At 42.9% G+C, this 24,571-nt stretch overlaps 2 protein-coding genes across 10 annotated transcripts in view; one reads left to right on the top strand and one right to left on the bottom strand.

The window, feature by feature from the left end:
- FRMPD1 (FERM and PDZ domain containing 1) overlaps window positions 1–3,924 on the top strand; it is a 100,382-nt gene extending 96,458 nt beyond the window's left edge. For 5 of the 6 annotated variants that reach the window (XM_061634449.1, XM_061634440.1, XM_061634471.1 and 2 more), the window contains one exon: window positions 81–3,923. In XM_061634449.1, coding sequence (XP_061490433.1) covers window positions 81–2,464 — 2,384 coding nt within the window. In that variant the 3' untranslated portion in view covers window positions 2,465–3,923. Of the gene's footprint in view, window positions 1–80 lie in introns of all 6 variants that reach the window. The other variant, XM_061634477.1, reaches the window with a different exon arrangement.
- On the bottom strand, window positions 2,295–24,561 carry TRMT10B (tRNA methyltransferase 10B). Of its 4 annotated transcripts, none has more exons than XM_061634482.1 (10): window positions 24,420–24,561; window positions 21,943–22,027; window positions 16,819–17,046; window positions 15,539–15,647; window positions 14,246–14,370; window positions 12,446–12,598; window positions 10,100–10,178; window positions 8,547–8,614; window positions 7,597–7,720; window positions 2,298–6,498 (listed from the first exon to the last, which is right to left on the bottom strand). In XM_061634482.1, the coding sequence occupies exons 3-10, from the start codon at window positions 17,011–17,013 to the stop codon at window positions 6,392–6,394; spliced, it is 960 nt and encodes a 319-aa protein (XP_061490466.1). In that variant the 5' UTR covers window positions 17,014–17,046; window positions 21,943–22,027; window positions 24,420–24,561; the 3' UTR covers window positions 2,298–6,391. The 4 variants fall into 4 exon arrangements, with proteins under 4 accessions (XP_061490481.1, XP_061490466.1, XP_061490472.1 ...); XM_061634488.1 differs by lacking the exon at window positions 24,420–24,561 and adding an exon at window positions 22,587–22,641; XM_061634493.1 differs by lacking the exons at window positions 2,298–6,498; window positions 24,420–24,561 and adding an exon at window positions 6,525–7,439 and having other exon boundaries at window positions 21,943–22,321.
- Window positions 24,562–24,571: the final 10 nt, after the last annotated feature.

Raw genomic sequence — 24,571 nt, forward strand, 5'->3', positions numbered from 1 at the left:
GGAACAGATCATTTATCCACAGAACATTTAAAAAAAAAAGACCCTTCCTTTCCACTGATAGCCTTTTCCTTTATTTATAGGTTCTGGAGGTCCATCCCTACAGAGTTTGCAAGGTTTCAACTCTCCGAAGGTGCCATCCTGCTGCGGTTTAGGTGAAGACACTCTGTCAAGGCAAAGCAGGAGGACAAAACACACGCCAGAAAAGGACCCAAAAAGTGTCAACAGCCTGAGGAAAAGGAGGTCTTTCTTACAGACAAATTATACCTCACAAGTTACTTTCCCTCAAGCTCCAGTTCAGTCCCTGGAAGGCACTGATCATTTGTGCTATGGGGAAAAGCCTGTCCTTTCAGGTCCTTCCTGCTCACCGGCTGTGGCCTCCTTGAGGGGCCCTAACAGAGATTCTGATCTTCTTGAAGCCAGACAGATAGTCCAGTTAGCCAAAAATGCAACCCCTTCACCTGACTTCATTGAGATGGAGCCAGATTCATTAGAAACAAAGTCAGTAACCGATTCAGTTGTGTGTCCTGTCTCTGCCATTCGCCTCCAGGGTGTCAGAGGTAAGGAGAGTTCAGACTTGACCCCTAGCTCCTTCTGCACAGTGAAGCATGATGCTTCTTTTTTCTCCTCATGCATGCCTGACCACCAGAGTAGTAGTATAAGTAGGTTGGGAATCTCCTTTCAGCTGGATGACCTTAACACCCCTTATAAAGAAAAACCAGGAGATCTTACAGAAACATCCAGCAGAGTTCAGGAACGCTGTTTAGCTGAAGGAGAGAAAATATTAGAGAATACAATGGGGACAGCAAAAGCCCTGCCTGAAACAGGTGTCAGCTATGTATTGATTGAGGAAATAATACACACCTCTACCAAATCCGCCTCGTCTCTGAGCAGCCACCAAGGCAAACCATTGCCTTATGTTCCAATCTCAGACCAGGACCTCCTTCCTACTGAGAAGCTGGAGGAGGAACAGCTTGTGCAAGGTCCCTGGAAAAGAGTTAAAGGTGACCCCACCTTGTGTGAACCAAGCCAGGCACTTGGGGGCTTACAGCTCCAAGAAGATACCAGCAAGGTGCTGAGTGAAGGCTCCTTACCAAAATCTGAAGATGCAAAACAGCTGGGTTTCTTGAAGGCAACTGAGCTGCTTTCCAACGGCGATGGTGCTTCAGGGATCGTGACACACCTCCCCTGGCTTGCTTATAGCTCAGTGGTAGGTAAAACGTGCCAGCAGACAGATAACAAAGACCAGAGAATTGTTGGCCAAAGTGTCCCAGTTGTTGATCAGGTCTCTTTAAAGGAGGGTGTCCTAAATCAAGGGACATGCCATTTGTCAGTCATGACTTCTCCTCAGAATAAGTGCGTATCTCCAGATTTTGCTGGTGGCCAGAAGGCAGAGAGGAGAGACCTTACCAGAGATACCTCCCATGTGGATTATAAATATAAACTGACTAGTCCGCTAGTTGCTCCTACAGAAAAGAAGGCAGAGCAGAGGGAAGCTGGCATTTCGGATGGCCTGGAATACTTTTCGCTTGACATTCTGTGTAAATCTGCAGGGCCCAATGAGGAAAACAGCACTTCAGATCCATCATTTTTGCATTCAGATAACCCAACAGATGATACTAAGGCACATATGAGCTCTAATACCACATATTCTCCAGCTTTGATGAATGCCACAAAGGTATTCTCACCAAAACATAAAACAGACAGATGCAGTTGCCAGTTGACTTACACAAGTTGTTTCCATGGGCTCGACAATGAGGCAGAATTAGAGTTTGCCAACCCAGCTGCATGTGGTACTCCTGAGGGCCCATTAACAACCCCACCATCAACAAGAAGCCCACTGTCTTTAGATTTTAATGACACAAGACTCATTCAAGAGCATAACTATGTTAATGGTAACGCCAAAGACTGTAGAAATCACGTGTTGCTTCCAGAATCTCCTGTCAATATGCTGAGCTATTTAAAGGATACAATGTATGCCTCATCTTTTGACTTCCGCCACTTGCTAGATAATATTGTACACCTACAAGACATTTTAAGGCAGTTTGGGGGAAGCAAAATAAAGCACCCTCAGGATAAATGTTCTACCCATTTGTTGGAAAACAAGAACACTCTGTACATGGAATCACAAAGGCTGATATCCAGCTGCCAGAAAGTTATCAAAACACATGGGCCTTCCTCAGAAATGCAAAACGCAGTTCAGGAGACCTTCCAGAACCTTCTCCAGCTGACAGAAATGTGCTTTCAGTTCACAAACTGTGGCCTTTGCAATAGAAGGCACAAAGACGTCATGGTCAATCTGAAGCATGTTGTGGTTAGCTATCACCAATTTGTCCAGGCGGCTAAGCAAGCCTGTGAGAAGGGCTATCTCAATTTGAGCGTCAAGCTACTTGTGTGCCAGTATACTGCCCTCACGGCAGCCCTCTTCTGCCTTGTGCAACAATTCAGGGTATCGCCCTGTGTATGAGACAGAGCATCTTGTACAGAAGCCTCTCCACCCTACTCTGTCCTTGATGGAGAAATACTTAGCCAAGTGTCCGTTGTTAAAACCCTTCACCCAATAAAGACAGCTGATGTGTAGCAGGTAGACTGAAGCAAGTGATTCAACAGTTTGGTCTCATTCTTTATTAATGTGCATGGTTTAAGTGAGCTGAAATTGACAGGATCACACATAGAATCATAGTTTGGTGCATGTCACAACTTGCTTTTTCCCTATGTTGTAAGTAAAGGATACAAGAGATTAATCTCTTTTGTGTGACTCAGGGCCCTTTCTGATAACAGCTGCAGCTCTGTGCATGCAGTATCAAGTGTCAATTTGTCGCTAACCCATAAATGCTTTAAGGCTAGCTGAGATAGAGTACTGTGTGTCACCCGGACTTGAAGTATTGAAAACTTTCTAATCTTACAGCTTTGGTGTGCCAACTTGCACAAATATTACTAAGGTTAAGGAAAGCACATCGTAGTCTGTGTGCTTGGGTGGGAATCTGGGCTCCTGATGTTTAAGCAATGCAAACTGGGCTGGATATCCAAAGACACACGGCTGATCGTTATCTAATTCAAGTGGTTCCAGTGTAGCTGACTGGGTGTGTCACTCTACCTAAACCAGGGGTGGCTAAGCAGTGGCCCTCCAGATGTTGTAGGACTCCAGCTCCCATCAGCTCCAGCCAGCACAGTCAATGGTCAGGGATGATGGAAACTGAAATCCAATGACATCTGAAGATCTACAGATTAGCCAGCTCTGACCAGCTGTCTGTGCTAGTCTCCCATCAATGCACATCGCTGGCATGAAGTGGTACAGGAAGTTGACTGTGCAAACCTCATGACTCACAAGAAATGTAGGGGGATGATTTTGTGCACTCAGGCTGCCTACACACCATGCACTTTACACCCATGGCTTCATTCAAAGAATCCTGGGAACTGTAGCTTACTCCTCACAGAGCTACAATTCCCAGCAACCTTAACAAACTACCATTCCCAGGATTCTTTGGGGAAAGTTATGCACTTTAAATGTGCTTTAGATGTGTGGTGTGCAGGCAGCCTTAGGCACATGCTTCAGTGCCACAATGAGGAGCGCCGGAAGCTTCATTCTGGATGTGCCTCCTCACTGGACTTAAGTACTTCCTTTCAAAATGTATCCCATTAGCAATGAGTGTTCTGAAAGCTACATAAATGCAGTGCGCCGAATGGCGATTACCTAAGAAGCATGATCCCACCACTCCTGTTTCCTTTCCACAAGCTGCTCGTAGTGCTTAAAAGAGCCAGCCCCAATGTATCATCTGTTGGCAGATCATCTGACAGACTTCCTGTGTATGCACTCCCAGTACCACCTCTGTCTACGTCATGCGTCTGATATGGATGTTAAGCTGTTGCCTTATCAAAGTCCCTGCCACAATAAACTAGTTAGTTTTGCCATGTAACTTTTTTGTTGTCTTAGTTCTACTATGTAAGCCCTCATCAGAAATGGTTTGGTTTTAAAATAACTACACCACCTTGTCAAAAATATGGTGTCAGAATTGTAGGGTACTTTGGCAATAACCACAACATCTGAAATCAAGGTAGGGGTACGGGCATCCACCCAAACTGGGTAATCAGTGTAATACCTTCCAAATGTTTGGGATTCAGACATTCCAGCATAATCAATGGTTAGGGATGATGGGGATTGCAGAACAAAATATCTGGTGGGCACTACATTGGCTACCCCAACAGCTGCCATTCACCAGAAACAAATTATGTCTCTAGTGAAAACCTCATTAAACAGCTTACAGGAGGGAAAGCCAGAAATTTTAGAGAATCCAGACTCTTAATTAAGGCTGCACACACCATACATGAAAAGCACATGGCTTCCCCCAAAGAATTCTGGAAACAGTAGTTTACCCCTCACAGAGCTATCGCTTCCCAGCACCCTTAACAAACTACAGATCCCAGGATCTTTGAGGGGAATGAATGTGTTTTAAATGTAGGGTGTATATGCAGTCAGACAGGCAAGGAAGTATATAAATGAGCCTCAGACAAAGAATTACTACAGTCAAAAATAAAATTGTACTGATTTTAAGGACATCAGCTATTTATTTATTAAAAATTGATTTTTTTGAAAAAATACCACATTGCAAGCTGCTTACCACCTGGTTCATGATGCGTCTGAGCTGGATGACCTTCAATATATTTTTGTTGAAGAAAACAGTATTTGATTCCACACTGAAGGCTAGCACAGAAGAGGAAATTGCCTCATGATTTCCTGAGCACTCTAGCCCCTCTTTAAATCTCCCCACCATCTGGCTTTTTAAGAGACAGAAATAAGCTCACCGGGAGAGGAAGGATAAACTCACTGTAGACATAGGCTAGCTGTGGCCTGTTCTAGACCAATCAGAGATGACCATTCAGAGGGGGAATTGGTTTAAGAACTGATAGCACTCTTCAAGTACATGAAAGGTTGTCACATAGAGGAGGGCGAGGATCTCTTTTCAGTCGTCCCAGAGTGCAGGACACAGAATAACGGGCTCAAGTTGCAGGAAGACAGATTTCAACTGGACATCAGGAAAAACTTCCTAACTGTTAGAGCCATACGACAATGGAATCAATTACCTAGAGAGGTAGCGGGCTCTCTGACAGTGGAGGCATTCAAGAGGCAGCTGGACAGGCACCTGTCGGGAATGCTTTGATTTGGATTCCTGCATTACGCAGGGAGTTAGACTTGATGGCCTTATAGGCCCCTTCCAACTCTACTGTTCTATGGTCATTAGGACCATCCGCATCACCTGCAGCTTTGCCTGTCACTATGTTAGACATTATTTTAATCATTCCCGTGCATTAACAGACGGCATAAAAGCGGGGGAGAGGATAAGAATTTCAAAGGTATGAACCAAGTGACACATTTTAATTCCGAAAGGAAATTACACGTCCATGGACCCAACCACAGGCAAACAGGCGGTTTCAAGACGAGGTCTTAGGCCTCTCATACAGAGTTTGACCAAGTCAGATGACCAAACTTTGGAAACTAAGCTGCTTCTTTCACATCAAGCAGACAAAGAACTTTACCTACAAAAGTATGAGAAATGCTCATTGCTCCATGGTAGAGCATCTGCTTTGTATGCAGAAGGCCCCGGATTCAATCCTCCAGCATCTCCACTTAGGGCTGGGTGAGATTCCCTGTCTGAATTCAAGAGTCCTGCTGCCAGTCAGTGTAGACAGCACTGAGGTACATGGACCAATGGCCTGACTTGGTAGACGGTAGCTTCCCATGTTCCTCAAAATCAGAATGCTGAACAGGTTTATGTCTGCTGAGTGAGATGTGCAGTGCAAAGCCTCCTTCCCAACTGTAGTTCTGTTTGTTGCTTTCAAAACTGTCTATACATACATATATATATATTCTTCATATATATGAAGAAATCAAGTTCAGACTGCAGCTTCCCACAGCAATGACACATTTATATAGATTCTGTCTTGCACAGCATGCTGCATTTGTAATGCTTCAATGTATATAATGGTAGGGCTGCTTTACCCCTGACATGCTTGCTTTGCACGATCTGAATGTGCATGCAGTCATGTCATGACATGGCCTTGTTGGTGTCTACTATAGGGAAGCTCAAGTGTTTTTTGGCATCCTGGAAAATGTGCACTAGATGTAGGCCCTGTTAACACTGAAGGTTCTATGGGCAGTGGAGTATCCCACTCAAGAAAAGAAGATCTTGCCATTGGCAGCTAACAGTTAATAGTGATATTAGAATATTTTCACCCATTCTCCTAAGAGAGATTCATTAAGAACAAGCAACTGATTAGCCCCACAACTGATTGGCTCCACAGAAGTGGAGATGAGTTCAGTAGATGAGGGTTATTGGAGACCCATCCTTCTAACCCATCCTCCTCATGACCACCTTTTGCACGTAGATTCTTTGTGTCACAGTGCTGTCTCTCGAAGGACATATCCTTTTCCTGGAGAAACTGCAGCTTTAAGGGCTTCTTCCCAACTCCTAGTCTCACAGAAAGTTGACAAGGCATCAAACACTAAGAGGAATGTATTTGATTAGTACAGAGATTAGCAGGAAATGGAAGAAGAGTGGGATACAATCAAGACATTGCAGAGATTTTTATTATTGAGCAGCCTCCGCAATCATGTTTATGGAAGCCACCCCAGTTTCTAGCAGAGCTTTAGAATACATAGTTGGCTGCAATCTAGCTAATGCTCCATGAAGCAGACAGCTCAGGAGCCCTATATCCATCAAGTTGCTTGCTATAACAAAGCAATCTCATAAACAAATTAGAGTCAGTGCTATAACACTCCTGCCCTCCGGACCAGGGCTCTGAATCTAAATCAATGATGTGCACAAGCCAGCTGTACAAAATCATCACAGTTTAAAATTCACAAGTGGTATTAGCATTGATGTAAGCACTTTTGAAGACTCATTGATTTCAATAGTAATGTTAGGTACGTGCCTAATTTTGCCCTAGTAAAATCAATAACTCCTGAAGTTTAACTTTGGCTGAATTATGCCCCTTGTTTTATGATAGATGCAGGTGGTACTTTGGTAGTAAGAAAACTACAAACCAAAACAAAGCAGAGCTCTGGAATGCTTTTTGTTTCTGCTGTACTAACATACTGGGAAGTTTTTATTTTGAACCAAAATGTCTACTTCATCTTAGCTTTCCCCCTTCTCATCTCAGCTTCCCCATTCTACACAAAAGAGTGCTTCTAGTGGTAGCTGGTGCCCACTGGAACTGGTAGGGCGGAAGGCAGAGAGACCAACAATAGGTGGAGATTCAACCAATGGCAGTCAGAGCCACCTCCTGACTGGTTGTAAGTAACAAGCCGGGGGGGGGCTGGTGGAGGTTGGTGAGGCAGTCCCCCTTTTGCCCTAATGGACCAGCCTCCACCGGGTGCTACGTAACGAAACATTGAAAGACCATTGTTGGGACTTGGACCAGACATCTTCATTATGGTGGTACAGCTAAAAAAAAAAAAATAGAGGTGGCAACACTCAATCTGTCACTCTGTCAGATTCTTTATGGTACCCTCCCACTTACAAAACTAACAGCAGCTGCAGATTGAATTGGAAACATTGCCTACAAGATACACTCCAAGAAACTTCCATCATACAGCCTCACCTTGGTTGATTGCCAGTGTTGTAGAATGATAGTTCTTTGCATTGACATGTTTTACCATGTACTCTTGGATTGGCAGCCGTGCTGTTTGCAGATGTTCTTCCTGGGCTCTTTGGAAGGTAAGTCTCTGCAAATGCAAATTATAGATACATATTTAAAGAAAAAGAAAAGGAATCTCACAAATGGTCCCTTGGGGCCAGTTCCCACAGGAACCCATGAATGAACTGCTACACAGCCCAAAGACTCAATAACTGCTACAGTCAGCCCACAAAAAGCTCACTTCTTGCTCTCACTCTTTCAGCGCTGCCTCCCACTCACTCTTCTGACCACCTGTGGTAGAACCTGGCTACTTGCACCAGCAAAAAAGGAATGAAGACTCAACCGTGCATCTGAACAACCACTTAGTCAAGGCATAAGGAACTCTTTTCAGCCTGAGGGCCTCATTCCCCCATGGGCAACCTTTTGGGGACCACATGCCAGAGGTGTGTGTGACAACAGATGTGACTCCTGTCTTTCTACAGCAGGCTATCACGAGCAGTTTATACAGATGCTGCTCTCCATCCAAGCAAGCTAAAGGCATTATTACAGTCCAAGGGTATGTTCCGGCCAGGCAAAAGAACTGGAGGAGGCCAAGGAGCAGGGCCAGTGAGGGGTTTGGCCTGGAGGGGGTGTGGCGTGGGGAAAGTCCCAAGGGTCGGACAGAGAGGCCTGCACTTGCTGAAAGTTCCGCTTCTTGACAACTCTTTAAAAAAGGTATCGGAGCTTTTCACTTCTAGTCACTTTGCTTAATCAAAGTATGTTTGGTACCTTCCTTCTGAAGCTTCCAGTACCTGCCACTGCAGGAAACAGAATACTGAAGCACTGGCGTAAGCCACAGCACGATTCATTTAAAAAGTTGATAACATCCAAAGATTTTTGTCAAAACACAGCTATAATGCATGTGATGCACTTGCCTTTTGAATGCTTTCATCCACCAGCCCCCCAAGGATATACACTTTGCGCAGGTCAACTTCCTCAAGAGCTAGAATGCAAAAGATGTGAGCACATGTAAAGAAAACCGCAGACACTTACATGACAGCCTCAAAACGGCAACACCACCACAGAGAGACAAAAATGTTTTGTTCCAGATGCATTAAGTTGGTGTACTCTTACCCACAAGTAAGCTATCACACGATCCAGAAATTTGAGGTGCATGTGTGCAATTTGCTGCAGAAGGTATCACTTGTTTTCATTTCAGAGGTTCTATTTTTATTTTTGTTAGAGGTAGGTTTGTAAGCAGAACTACATTCCACATACTATGACTGGGTCCGGAAATCCTGATGTTGTTGGACTCCAACTCTCATCAGTCCCAGCCACCGTGACCAATGGTTGAGGATGATGGGAGTTGATGTCCAGCAACACTGGGAGAGCTACAAGGTTCCCCACTCCTGCATCTTGAGAAACACAGAGCTGCTGCTGAAAGAAGCATCCCCACTTTGAATTTTCCCTTCTGTAATTTGTAGGGTAACGTATCCAGTATTCTGACATCGTCACATGGGGCGTTTCCCTGCCCCCCCCAATACCTGCCAGCAGCCAATAATGTGGGCATGGAACTACAAATAATATTGAAATGGGGAAGGAGAGAACACTTTATAGAGTGAAAACGGAGAAGAATGCAACATGGGGATGCTGTTTTTGGCAGCAGCTTCATGTTGAGTAACATATTGTTCCATCTTAACCCTCCTAGTTTCACAGTAAACTTGGAAAATGTGATAAAATACCTAAAAGCTTAAAAAAAACCCTGCTCCTATGTTCATCCGTGCACTGCTTGGTCTAAAGCAGGCATGGGAAACCTCTGGCCCAAAGGGGAAATTAAGCGTGCCAGGGATCCTAATTTGGCCCATGAGACCATTTGCCTACACTGCCTGCCCTGCACCTGATGTCAAATGTGGGACATGTAAAACCATGACAGCAGAGGAACAATTGAGAGCCTTAGAATTTGTTCCCAATTGTTTCACTGGGGGGGGGGGCAGCTTTCATTCAGCACTTTTTAAATTTGGCACCAAGTGTGTGCCCTGCTGGAATTGGTTCCACTCCTAAGTGGAGCTGATCTCTGCCGAAAGCAGGGCTTGTATTCAGTGCTGAATTTAAATTTAGGAAAAATCTGTATCTGAAAATACAGAGACCTAGATAATGGTGCTGAGATACAAATTGTGCAAATGAAGTTCTTCCTAAGGGCTAAAAACTTGTTGCTTAGGATGGGACAAATGGGTGGCTTGTCCAGCGCTATATCACAAAACTTAGTATTATGCTGAGAATTTAAGAGGATGTTGCAATGGTGCTGTATGTGCAAATGTTGAAAATCAGAGCATAACACAAGCAAAAGCTATGCTGGCCGAGGGCAAGTTTGGTCAAGATGACTTGAAGCATACTTCAAGAAAGGCTCTAAATCCCCAAGGCAAGAACTGTTCATTTAAAATAATCAAAAAATTTAATGGGACTCTTTCACACCAAAGTTGCAACATACCATTCTCAGAGTCTGGAGTGAGGTAAACCATCATTTCTAAAGGAAATACGTCAAGATAACTTTCTGGAGTGACATCCATCTGAAAAATAGTGACACATAGGAATAAAGTTTTTAAAAGACCTTTGGAGAAAGACATCTAGACAGGACCGAGTGTACATGTAGAAAAGGGGGCAGATTTGATTGTCGCACAAAGCCATTGTTATAAACCTCTCGTCGTTTTTACTCAGAAGCTGGCAATTTTTAAAAAAACACAAAAGGCCATTTCTGATCCAATTTAAGCCAAAGCGTATTTATTTTTCCAAGGCCTGCTAAACAAACACTCTCCCAATCAAACTGGCAAATACATATCCAGAGAATGGCATTAGCAGTTATCCACAACTTTAAGCAACTCTAAAAAGTTAGAGCATTTCCAGGATTATCTCAAAATTCAGTGGTTTTTCCCCTCCTGATTTCTTGATCTTCACTGAAATTCTTTCCACCGCTGTCTCTTTCCCCAAACTCTGGTGAACAGGCACTGAAATGAGTGGGGAAAGGAACAGCCCTGCGACGTCCAAAGTTCCAGCTCACCTAAGGAAGCACTCTCTGTGTACACATTTGTGCAGCAAGTGCATGACAAGAGCATTCTGGGGCAAAATGGATTATAGCCATTTCAGCAAAAAGTGGTTTGGATCAACAGTGTGGGAAAGGGACCATGTGGGGATGATGTCGAGCATACAGCATCCCAAAAATGTGTCTGCGTCCTGCACTGAATGCCTATTAGCAAATAGTGTGTAGACAGCCCCAGATTTGTGCCTTTGAATTTTTGCACCCAAGCAGGTGTGAGATCATTAGTCTTTTTTTAAAAAATGGACTTGAGAAATTTAGGTAGGAAGATGTCTGTCAATGGCTATTGACCCCGATACTTAAGAAGCCGTGCAACCGTGAATCCCAGATCCTGTGGACAAACAGGAAAATGCCCTCCAGGTGCATTTGGTTGATCACTGTCGGAAGCACGATGCTGGACTGGAGGGACCTTTGGACTGATTTTACAAGAGAATTCTCATAACTTCCATTTCTACGATAGGAGATTAATTGGCATACTGTTTTTATTATATTTTTTCTTTGTTAAGCCAGCGGAAGTCACTTTTTTTTCTATGTAGCAAGTCCAAATAATAAGGTAGTGCTTTTTAGTGCATATTTTGTACACAAAACAGTTCTCACGCACACAGGTCCTGGTCCCACTGAAGTCTTCGGTTGGTTTGTCTGTTGAGCTGGGGTGTAGGCAGCAGTACAACAAAGGAGAGGGAGCTTCAAGTGGTCAGGCTCGGGACAGGCATAACCAGACCCAGAGGCCCTCCTGCTTCTTCCCAGCTATACTATACATTCACACCGCCTGCGCGATTTGTAGCGGCTCTGCCACATGGTTTGGCTGCTCAATTCCTGAACTGTCAACTTGGCTTTGCATTTCAGCACCTGCCCGACAGCCACAGGAAACAAGAAATGCCACACGGACAAGTGAGCAGGCGGGCAGCAGAGGGATGGAGTGGTCCACCTTCTCTGTGCTCAGCATTGAAACCAAGCAGGCTTCCAGAGGAGGGAAGGTCCATCGCTCAGTGGCAAACCCTCTGCTTTGCATGTAGAAGGTCCCTAGTTCAATTCCCGGCATCTCCAGACAAGGCTAGGAGAGCCCTCCGTTGGAAGCGCTGGAGAGGCACTGCTACAGGCCAGAACTTGGTGCTAGAAAGTATTTTCCCCTTTATGAAGCATGTCCAACACATTTGGACTATAATTAATCCTTGGGGACAAGAAAAGAAGCTTTCTTATACCGCGATAGTCCATTGGTTCATCTAGCTCAATATTGCCCACACTGACTGGCAGCAGCTCTCCCGGTTTACAGATACAGGTAGAGAAGCTAGGGATCGGACCTGGGACCTTTCATATGCTTGACCACAGAGCTTTAGCCCTTTCCCCAATGGTTCTTCACTGTCTTACTGTAGTAAGGCAAAAAGCATGACCCTGAATGGGCTGGTTTTGCTGCACTATAAGAAGACAATTGTGCAATTCTATGCACATTTAAGAGAGCCAGTGTGGCATAGTGGCATAATCAGAAATGTCCCACCAATTAATCTGGGGGTTATACCATTGTTAGCATGCACAGGGTTGTAGTCTATGGGACAGAAATATCACCCATGACATATTACTGCTGCTGCATCGTCTCTTTAATAAGCAGATTGTTATATATACAGTGTTATGGGGAAAGATGGTGAAGCTGTGTTTTTAAGCTTGCAGTGAGCAAAGCAACTCCAGCAAGAAATGGCTTTGTTTGCATTTCAAAATGTCACTGATCTGTGGGGGAGATATACTAACCAGGTAATTGGTAAATCCATCATTCATCCTCAGGCATGCTTCATAAATTGGGCTGTTTTTCTCAAACCCAGTAAGATAGATCCAAAAGGGCTTTTGAGCTTTCTTGTTTGACCCATAGAGCCGCCTTATCTGAGCGGCAAGCCGGCTTGTTTCCTTTGAAGAAAAAAGACAAGACAAGAAAGCAGCTGAGAAAAAAAATGGCCTTCTAGCCCTAGCACACTCTGATCCAAGTACTTTCCACAATGGCTGAGTGACACAATACACTCAGTACAGATCAATGAATGCTGTTAAACTCAACAAAGCTCTTGATCTCAACTAGGCACTACCCCATACCAGCTCTTGTCTAGTACTTATTATTTGATTTATTTATTATTTGATTTATATCCCACCCTTCCTCCCAGCAGGAGCCCAGGGCGGCAAACAAAAACACTAAAACCTTTAAAACATTATGAAAACAAACTTTAAAACACATTAAAACAAAGCATCTTTAAAAATGTTTCTTAAAAAAAAGCTTCCAAAACATCTTCTAAGATTAAAAACACTTTAAAAAGAAGGTTTAAGAACATATAAAAAAGCAATTCCAACACAGATGCAGACTGGGATGCTAGTACTTGGTAAAACAGGCCCATCAATACAAATTTGTGCTTCCCCCGGTGCCACTGTCCTGCTAAAATTTAATATATAGAGCTTCCACTGCCTTCCAGTGGGAGAAATTCAAGGGGAGAAATTTCTACAGGGGAAGAAATTCAATTCAGTTTGCATTTAAAGCTGAATTTATTGATTTGCAATTTCCAAAACAATATGAGAACCAAAGCACAAGTCATCCTTCAAAATTCACACTTATCCAATTTTGCGATGCAGTTCGCCAACCAAGCAATGTTTGCAAAAATGCATCTATTAGAGGAACGTGCACAAAATGAATATATTGGTGAAAATAACATACAAAAATGCATTGTATTAGGACAAATTGCTTGCAAAAAAAGGGTACATTAGTCAAAAGTGCATACAAAAATATATTTATTAGGAGAAATTCACACTAAAATACTGAAGAATTTTCAAGAGGATTTTTTTTTTAAAAATTGCCAATTGCAGCAGAAATGTGGAGAACCAAAATTAATATTAGAAAAATGAGAAATTGACAGATCATTCAATCCCTAGTGGTCAATAAGCAACACTTTTTCCATGCAACTTCCCACCCATTCCAAGAGGTGTAATGTACAAACCCCTCCTCAATGGTGTGCAAGAACCCACTACTCTTTGTGTCCTCCAATGAAAGAGGGCTAAGCAGTGGAACAGTGATCACACATAGTCAGATGGGCTAAGGAAGTGAAGCTGGATAGCAGTCATGTAAAGGCTTGGGAGTTCCAAAAGGAGTAGGGCTCCACGGTTCTTCTGTCTACAGAACTCAGAGAGCAACAGCACCATGTGATCTCTTACAGGACTGTACTATTTCACACTGCGGGGGTGGGAGGAATGGTTGCACGATCCTGTGCATTAAAACAAATCTTCTTGCACATACAAAACTAGCGTGGCAGGGAGAAAACTCCTGCCTAACATCCTAGTTTTGGTTGTAGTTTAACATGAGGAGGAATTCAAACATTCAGTCCTCCTTCCCCAGCCCCCATCAGTTCTATGTGGTACAACTCATCAAAAAGTACACCAAGTGATGCTGTTGAACACATCCTTGTAAGTGGCCTATTATAAGTTCAACAGGTGCTGCTCAACCAAAGAGCAGAGGTCTACAATACCCCCCAAGTCAGCCATTTAAAAAAATAGGTGGTGAGCATCCACTACCACTACCTTATAAGTCATGTGACTGGTCATGCTCAAATCGATACACAGCCGAGGGCCTGTTTCCTTGGCCTCCAGAAGGCGCTCTTTTCTAATCACTTTTAAATCCCGCTTGCTGAGCTGGGGAACAGCACCTGAAACACAGACAAAAACAGGAATTGTAGAAGACAGAGGAAGGAAAGAGGATATCCGGACAGTCACAAAAAAGCCAGAGGTGACAGTGGCACATGATATGGGTCTTGATAAGACTGCGCCCTGTTAAAACGCACTTGGACGATGAATTATTTGAACGTTCTCACAGGTCAAAATCTCCCTACCAGAGAGGCTATCTAAATGAAGTCAGTGGGATTACTCTTCTATATATTAACCTTCTAGGCACCAAGTTATTTTCTACAACAGCAGAGTTTGGCAGGAATTAATATTATGGTTCATATTCAGACATGAATAACGATCTTAGCAAACAGGTGCCCATGCAAGATACATAAACGCACTCCATTTATTTGAATGTTTTGAATGCCTACAAGGCCACTCAGAGAACTGAAGCTGTTGCATCCTGTTTGATTGCTTCAATCTTGGATTCCATGTCTAAATCTATCTATATATATGCACAGTGAAAATAAATTGATTTCTGAGTGAAAGTCTTAAGGAGGATGCTTTTAAGAGAATAAAGTAGGAAAATCTATGAATCAAGCATCTCTATCTTAGGACAGCAGTTCTCACACTTGTTAGCTTCAGAGAAACCTCTCCACATTTGACTTTTTCTGCCAAAGAACCACGGCCCATGTGGGGACATCTCCCAGGGCATAATTCAGCTCACGTGGAGCAACAGACAGGCCTGTTGAGCTGTGTTATCCTACGTGAACTGAAAGTGTGTCCCAAAACAGACCCCATACTCTCTTGTGTACTGGAGGAGAAGGCTAGTGATGGGAGGAGCATAGGAAGCCACCTTATCTAGAGTCAGATCATCTAGCTTAGTACTGTACTGACCAACAGTGGCTCTCCAGGATTTCAGGCAGGCATCTTTCCAGCCCCACCTGGAGATGCCAGGGATTGAACCTTCTGCACGCAAAGCCAATGCTCCACCACTAAGCGCTGTCTTCCAGGGAGGCTTATCTATCTATTTATTACATTTATATACCACCCCATAGCCGAAGCTCTCTGGGCAGTTTACAGCAATCCACTGCCAATCTTTTCACTGAAGAACCCCTGATCGGCTTCCACCAAACCCCACAGCTCCCTGCAACACGGTCTGAAAACCATGGTCTAGGGCCCTCAAGAGAGAAGATTTAACCTGGCTTGTACCTTTTCCTTCAGTGGGCTTAGCTTTACGCCGCTCTCTCTCAAGTTTTCTTCTCCTCTTTTTCGCCGAAATGATCTTCTCCCAGTGCCTCTGTTTCCTTAAAACATTTCTCTTACCAAAGAGAAAAAAGAAAAAAGTCTAAAAGTACTCGGGAGGAGGGGAGATCATTCAATAGTAATCAACACAACTATCTTGTCAGAATTGGAAATTGTGTGGGTGTGCTTTTAAAAATTCCCAGACTTTGCCCACTCATTTAAAAATAACACACCAACAAACAATTCCATCCATGCACATCAGCTGAGTAGATCATCTATTTACCTTGCTGGTTCTCCTTGCGTCAAGGCTTGCAGCCCCTGTCATAACTCAGAAGTAATCATTTTTACATAGGCACACATGTTGCACCACTCTTAAAAGAGCTGCACTTACATAGGTAGAGAAAAACTATATATATATATATATATATATATATATATATATTTCTCTACCTATGTACATATAAGGTCTTTATATGTGTATATATATATATATATATATATATATATATATATAAGTATATATAAGTATATGTAAGGTCTTATATATATATATATATAAGGTCTTTGGCTCTTTTAATCCACTCCTCCACACTGTAAACAACAACAGGAGTTTTGATAGAGCTCTTCCCTACTTATTCACCACCGTTCCTCCTATTTTATGCCATCTTGGCTCACACACAAGGGAGTCAGTCAGCAGCTGAGAAGCGTAAAGTGGAAAATATGCAAGACCCTCAATTGCAGTTCACACTGGGATGGAAGGGGTTAATTATTGCTAATACTACCCTTATATCTCAGATTTCCTCCAAGGAGGTCACAGCAATGTACATGGTTCTCGTGTCCTCTGGTTTATCCTCACAACAACCCTGTGAGGTAGGTTGGGCTGAGAAATGAGGATGCCCAAGGTCACCCAATGAGCTTATTAGCTGAGTGGGGCTTTGAACCTGGATCTCCCTAGTCCTGATCCAACACTCTAACAACTACACCACACTACACACTACACCACACAATGGATTAAAGAGCCCCTTATGTCTCGCCCAGCCAGCCGGCAGAGCCAATGTTGCCAGCCTTTCAGTCCTTCTTAAAGCAAAATATCACCTTTGTTAAAAATTAATTGCCAACAATCAATGCTGAGACTCACACCATGTGGCTGGGCTTATATTAGCAGCAGCTACTTTTCACATGGATTATTGTGACCACATTATGCACTTATTTCCAAAATGTAGGACCATCATTTACACAGTACATACCGAACACCAAGTCTCGTTTTCTGTAAGCTGGTTCCTTGGGCTTTCACAACCCACATCAATCTGCAGAAGCCAAAAGGTATCCCAGGGGTTTTCTCCATCTTTCTCTTCCTGGCAAGCAGCCCCACGGTTCTGCAGTTGATTCTGCTGGCTTTCACAGTTGCTTTTCTCAGTCTCATACTCAGGTTGGGTCATCATTTTGATATGCCCTTGCAGGCTAATTTGTGGGGGCTGGGGGGCGAAAGGTGAATATGATGTTAAATGCTGAACCACAAATTTTAACTTGATAGGGCAAAAGTCAGCCCTCCTGTCAAGTTTGCTACCAAAGCAGTAATGAATTTGAGAATGCCCCAGAGGCCTCTGCATTCTTGTCCACACTTTGTGTCTGCTACAGCAACCAGGAAGTGCTGAGTTGCCGTAAGGGGAAGATGGGCCCCATAGACAAGCTAGGCCTCAGGAATCTCCTTCGAAGATTTTACACGACATTCGCTCAAAAAAAATCTAGTGCGGTTATATGAAATGCACATCTGCACACTCACGTGTTTAACATAATGCACATAAAAATATAATCACATTGCAGTATTTGGCAACTAAGTATAAAATGTGGTGAGCAATGCAACAGGTGCTCTTAGATACGAAATCAACTCATGGATCTTCACAGCATTTGAGAGTGTGAAGCTGTCTGATACTAAATCAGACCATTGGGTCATCTAGCTCAGCTTAAGAATATAAGAACAGCCCCGCTGGATCAGTCCAAAGCAATCTCAGTCCACCACCCTGTTCTTACAGTGACCAACCAGATGACTATGGGAAGCCCACATGCAGGACCTGAGCGCAAGAGCACTCTCCCCACTTGCAGTTCCTTGTGTAGCATGCACTCATTCACTGAACATTTGTGAGAGAGACGGTAGGAACATCTGAAGAGGGCCTATGTGATTGTTTTCATGTCGGAATGCACCATGACAGGTTAAACACCACAGACAGGAACTTATGTATCACTTCAGAGGCATTTTTGTTTAGTTATGCCAGCAGCAAGTCATGAAGTATGGAGTAAGTATTATGCACGCATGCATGGTCCAGCCTTAACATGCACATTATGTGTTCTCAGGATAGCTAGCCCTTTTCAGACATTGTATAAGAACATAAAAAGAGAATGCTGGATCAGGTCAATGGCCCATCCAGTCCAGCATACTGTTCTCACAGTGGCCAACCAGATGTCAATGGGAAACCCACAAGCAAGCACAACAGCACTCTCTCCTCCTGCAGTTTCCAGCAACTAGTACTCAGAAGCATACTGCCTCCAACTGCGGAGGCAAAACATAGCCACCATGGCTAGCAGCCACTGATAGCCTTATTGTCCATGAAGGACCTGACCTCCATGCACTCTTATAATCCTTCTCAACCAACCCCTTCATAAATGTGTGAAGGGCACAAGATGACGCCCCCCCCTGCTGGCCAACATGCCTGCTAGCCACACCCTTCACTGGCCACATGTTCTGTGTCAGTGCAAATGGGATGTACACATGTATGTGTGTAGGGTTCCTGAGTAAATAAGCCTGATATAGGGAGTATAATCCCTGACCAATTACCAAATACAGATAAACATGTGAAGTCAAGGTCTAATTGGACACAGTGTATTTCTTAAACATATATGTAAGAATTAAAGACTATTCCAAAATATAACTTGTGGCTATTAACCAACAAAATGTACAATAATAACCAAATGACTTCATACGGCTTTATAACATCCTTATGCACATACAATGTACTCAAAATACAGCTAGTATTCAAAATCACTTCATGTCAGAAATCATTTCATGGACCGTATGTCCCTGCATGGAGCCCTCCATGTGCATAGTCCTTTCACACCAATGCTAAATACTCAATGCCATATTCAGCTAACTTGCTGCACTAACACGAGTCAGCACAAGGATTCCTGCTAGCACAATGGGACTTCCCCCCCACGGGCCCCAATATACTCTCCAAATCTGCTCTGGGGGGTGTCAGGAGAACTCCCAGAGCATCGGGGGGGGGGAGCTTGGAGAGAGGAGATTGTTCCATTGGGTGAGGAGAAATGCTTGCACTAACCCAACCATCTCCTTAGCACTACGCTGAATACAACCCACAGCCAGCAAGGATGGTCAGTGAATGCTATCCTCGTCACCCTTCGCAAATTTGGGAATATATGAGGGGTGGTGCTGCAAACCCCTTGAGGTCTTAAAGGAGCATTTTCACATACAATTGCACACATGCAGGTTTGTCGGTTTATTTGTTTGATTTTTGCATGATCAGGAAATCTGCTTTTCTGGGGACTTCCGGGAAGGGTGACTTAGCCTGTGCCTGCTTTTGAGACGGGCTCCTGCCTCAAAAGAAGCTTATTCAGATATATCAGTCAGTTTTTTTTTTTTTTTTTTTGACTGATTAAACTTCTCCCGGGTAGGGAGAAACGAAGAGATTAACCTCAAAGCCTATTTTTGTTGGGACGACCAGATCTCATTAATTTATGGGACGAGGTCCAGCCGACGAAGGTGGGACGGATTTTCAACAACAAGCTCTATCTGATAAAGCGAACGTTCATCTTATCTTCTAAGAGAGAACGCACTAACAGGCAAGCACCCTTCTTTCTATATTTTTCTTTTACTTGACTTAAATTGTTGCTGTTTAAAAGAGATTTGCCAGATTGATCGGTTTTTGACATCTCACTGGGGAGCCATAACTTCTCTCTGCTACTCACTAATTAATAGCTTATCTCTGTTTTTGTTGCAAAAAGCTGTCCTGGATTTGCATTCTAAAGATATACACAGAAGAGGGATTTCTATTCCAGATTTTTATTTTGAAGAATATTATATTGTCTGAGACTACTCTCTTTTTGGTCTATTTTATTTTGACGAATCTGTTTCCTGACGACCGCCATTAATTGTTTCGATCCTGGGAACTGCATTTTGTTTACTTAAGCATGGAGAGATAAGGCTGTCTGCTCTGTTTATACTGTGATGTCACCAAGTTTGGAGTATTAACCCAATTGTTGCTGAAATAAGAAGTGGTTTTCCTATATTTTTCTTTTAAAATGGCAATTAAGAAAGTGGCTGAGAATCTGGAAATAACTATGTTTCAGAAAATAATGGATGAGATTGAGATAACGAAACAAAACCTGCGACAGGGTTGTAAGGAGCTGAAAATTGAATTGAGTAAAATGAAGCAGGAGATTAAAGATATAGGGGTCCCTGTGAGAGAGGTGACCCTGGAAGGGGTCCCTGTGAGAGAGGAGACCCCGGAGATTGGAACAAACGTGGAACAGGAAAAAGATTTGGAGTCTATGGACTTTAGAAACAAAATCTATTGTTTGGAGACACAGGAGATTAAAGACATAGGGGTCCTTGTGAGAGAGGAGACCCTGGAGACTGGAACAGGGGTCCCTGTGAGAGAGGAGACCCTGGAGACTGGAACAGGGGTCCCTGTGAGAGAGGAGATCCCGGAGATTGGAACAAACGTGGAACAGGAACAAGATTTGGAGTCTATGGACTTTAGAAATAAAATCTATTGTTTGGAACTCAATGTTATCTCTGAAGAAATTAATGAAGATTCTAGAGATAAAGTTATCAATGGCATGGATAATCTTCTGGACTGGAATGATGTGATGGAGCCCAATATAGAGAAAATCTATGGAATTAATTGCAGCCATGTGACAATGGAAAAACTTTCAAGAGATGACCCAGTGTATTTTGAAAAAAAGAACAGAGATATGATTTTACAGCAGTATTTCAGCAACCTATTCAGAATGGATGGCAAGAAAATATTTGGGATAGAGGTAATTCCCATCAGACTCTTACTATATGACTATGGCTTTGACAGCAAGATTATTATGGAATACTGATAATGGAAGATTGGATACTGAAATTACTGGACTTAACAAGACTACTGAAGATGGAAGATGGAAAATGGAACTAATAGGGATAATAGAACAATGGCTACTGAAATTACTGAACCTAACAGATTCTGATGTGATGGATTAATTGAAATGTTTATTTTGACTATGGTTATGACAATAAGATTATCATAATTAGTAATGAGATGGATTAATCGATATGCTTATCTGGAAAAAAAAATTGATAGATATATTTCTTAAAGAATTGAAACCTCTCTTTGACTTTTTGTGGAAAGAATAAAGTAATGTTTATGAGATTTGATGATTAAGTAAGATAACTACTGGAGGAAAGTGATTTTATAATATGACTTAAGAGACAGGATTGTTATATATTATAGACTTATAACTGATTTGATCTTTGACAAATGGGAAGTCAATATTTTACTCTTTATTTTTTATTTTTGTTTTTTTTTTCTTTTTTTCTTTTTGTTTAACTATTTTTGATTTTGTTTTTTGTCTTTGAATGTTTTATGATTTCGTCTTGTATGTTTTATGAAAATCTGAATAAAAATTATTGAAAAAAAAAAAAAAGGAAATCTGCTTTTCTGCATTATCAGCTGCACTGAAAGAGCCACCGCATGTATATAAGAACTGCCCTGCTGGATCAGACCAAAGGCTCATCTAGTCCAGCATCCTTTTCTCACAGTGAATGATCATCCAGGCACCTATGGGAAGCCAGCAAGCAGGGCCTGAGTCCACCAGCCCTCTCCCCACTTATGATTCCCAGCAACTGTCGTTCAGCTAGTTGCCATTGATTATCCTCCATGAATATATCTAATCCTCTTTTAAAGCCATCCAAGGTGGTAGCCATCACTACCTCTTGTTGGGTCAAATTCTATAGTTTAACTATGCACTATGTGAAGAAGTACTTTCTTCAGCTTCATTGGATAACCCTGGATCCTAGTATTTGGAGACAGGGGAAAAAAACACTAATATCTGTCCACTTTCTCCACATCATGCGCAATCTTATACACCTCAAACATGTCCTCCTCCTCCTCCCCCCCACCAGGGGCACACGACCCTTCTTTCCCCTCCTCCCCCCATATAACGTCTCAAATGGGACTGTTTTGGCGACGTAAAATAAAAGCGGCTTTATTCACACCTGTAGCTAACTCTCATACAACCAACACCCAAATCGCTAACGAAGTTATTGCCATTCAATCATCAGTAATTATCGTAAAGTCTGAACGTTTGTTACTCACCTCTCTCGGAAACTGAATAACAAGATATTAAATAGGCATCTCTTCTCTATTCTCCTACTAAAAGGATTCTTCAGAGTCCATCTGACTGCAAAAATAGGGCAGATACATTACATTAAATCTACCTTGGTCTAAGCCGTTTCCGTGAGGACGTTACTTCACTTCATAGTACATACGATTAGGCATCCCCATGCGAGACTTCCCTCTAACGTCACTAGCACGAACTAGCCAGGTGCATTCTGGGCGTTGTAGTTCACAAATTTGATGATGCCAGTTCAGAAGTTGTGGTGGTATTTGGAACGAGCTACGGAATGCTTCGTGTTTTTTAAAAAAAGTATTACTGGATTTGGAGGCGAACCATTTTATGTTCTGGTTTCTGGGGCTTATTGCTAAGCGACGAATGTCTATACGGTTGGCTTCCCCCACTGCCACCTCTGGAATTACAGGGGCAGGAGACTTAATTCTAATAGTAACTCGAGAGATTTATATAGTATTGCTTTTGAACATGGAACCTTCAGATTCAGCGTCACCCTGCCTCTGAAATTCAGAGTCTGAATACTAGTTGCTGCGGATTAACAGCTGAAAAAGGCTCTTGCTTTCATTTCCTGTTTGTTTGCATGCTAGATAGGACGCTGGACTAGACAAACCTTTGGTCTGAACCAGCAGGGCTTGTCATATGTCTTTAGAAGTAGGTCCCTATCTGCATCTTACATTTGTATCATACCACTTTAAATAGTTATGGCTTCCCCCAAAGAATCCTGGGAAGTGTAGTTTGTAGCTCAGGCATCTGGCTCCAAATGATCTGAGGTCATGTACTGTTTTTCATTAATAATAAAGCATAGAAATTGTGGAATTATTACAGAGCTTGGAAAAATTACTTTTTAAAACTACAACTCCCATCAGCCCCAGCCAGCATGGCCACTGGATTGGGCTGATGGGAGTTGTAGTTCAAAAAAGTAACTTTTCCAAGCTCTGGGAATTAATTATGGGAGATAAGGGAGGCAGAGGATGATAATGACCCAATGGTTGGGAGTCAGACCTAACCACCTGGTTCCAAACTATTATGCAGTGGTTTTCAAAGAGTGTTCCACAGAACCCTAGGGCAATTCCTCAGTGAAACGTTGGTGGGTAAGGTTCATTTACAGTTTACCCACCACTACCAATATCTCCAATGCAGTCACAGGGGAGGTTTGCTGTATTCCAGGTGTCCTCAATTCACATAGGAACAGTGATGCAGCCTGATAAACCTCATGGGCACTCATTGGCACTCTGCATGAACTGACTTTGGGTGCTTCCAGACAGGAGTTTATTGTGGAATCTATGCTGCTAATGCACAGACGTGTTTCAGTGTCCACATGATATTGTTTGCATCAAACTGACAGCTCATACTTTCCCCCCAATTCAATCCAGATTTCCCGTTACCGTAGAAAATCCACTAAATAAAAACAACCTGTTCTGCATCTATAGTCACCACTGATATGGAAGCTCATTAACAGTTTTTTGGGAGGAGGGGGATTTACAGATCTATAAAGATGGGCATAATAAGCGATGCAGCAACAGTATCTAAGAATATGGTGTAGAGAGTGTGAAGGCATTGACATGACATCTAATGTTATTGGCCTTTCCTAATAAATACATAACCTGAGGATCAGCTCGTCCTTTAAGATTTGGCAACACTATTTACTGAACTATCAAAGTGCTGTAGTTCAGTGGTAGAGCACACCCTTTGCATGGAGAAAGTCTCAGCTCCAGTCCCTGATATCTCCTAGACTGGGAAATTGTCCTGTGTAAACCCCCGGAGTTGCTTTGTTTTTTATGTTGTTTTTGCTAGAACCCTAAGATTCATCAAGCAGAGCTTAGTGCAATACACTTAGAAAGAATTCTGAACACAGGAGTTTGTTTAATATCACAGCCCTTCCAAAGACTTCTAGTTAACTTCCCCTCTTCATTTCAGTAGTATATTTGTGTGTGTGGGGGGGAATAGTCCTTTTATTGTTGTTGCTACTGTGAAACAATGGGAAGCAAGAAATCCTTGCTGATCTGTTTCAAGAGATCTACCAGTAGAGCCCGGTGAGCCTTCTGTGCACCCTTGGACAACATTGGGTTAAGTGGATTGATGGTCTCACTTGGAAGAAGGCAGCTTTCTATGTTCCCAAGAAGTGTACATTTTACGAAGCAGGTGGTGCGTGAACTCTCAAAGGAGATATACACCTTGTAAAAACGACTTTTTGAGGGCAGACGGACTGTACACCCACCCACCGATGCCAAGGTTTCCAGCAAGATCACTTTATCCGACGTGCACTCTCAGGGAGCGACTCGCAATCTGACCCGCACGCTGTTGAGCTGCTGAATTGCCACTGACGGTATAGCAGCAGCCTTACAGGGCAATCCTAACCATGCCTGCCGCCCTGGATCTTACTGGGAGGAAGGGCGGGATATAAATCTAATAAATAAATAAATAAATAAAAAGGATGTCCTACTGAATTTATGGGGCTTATTTCTTCCCAGGTAAGTGGACTGCAACCTAAGGCGACAACCAGATCCGCACTCCCATGGGAGCAAGACCCGTTGGGCGCTTGCAAACGCGTAGGTGAGCTCATTCTCCCGTTCTGATTTCCTTCCGTTGGCGGCT

Source organism: Rhineura floridana, chromosome 1 (assembly GCF_030035675.1).
Source record: "Rhineura floridana isolate rRhiFlo1 chromosome 1, rRhiFlo1.hap2, whole genome shotgun sequence".
NCBI lineage: Eukaryota > Metazoa > Chordata > Lepidosauria > Squamata > Rhineuridae > Rhineura > Rhineura floridana.

Coding starts and splice junctions, on each gene's coding strand:
- TRMT10B (XM_061634482.1), bottom strand. CDS start 17,013: ATGATGACCCAACCTGAGTATGAGACTGAGAAAAGCAACTGTGAAAGC. Junction 14,371..15,538: donor TAAGCCCACTGAAGGAAAAG/GTACAAGCCAGG, acceptor TCTGTGTTTCAG/GTGCTGTTCCCCAGCTCAGC. Junction 12,599..14,245: donor CCAGTCACATGACTTATAAG/GTAGTGGTAGTG, acceptor TTTTCTTCAAAG/GAAACAAGCCGGCTTGCCGC.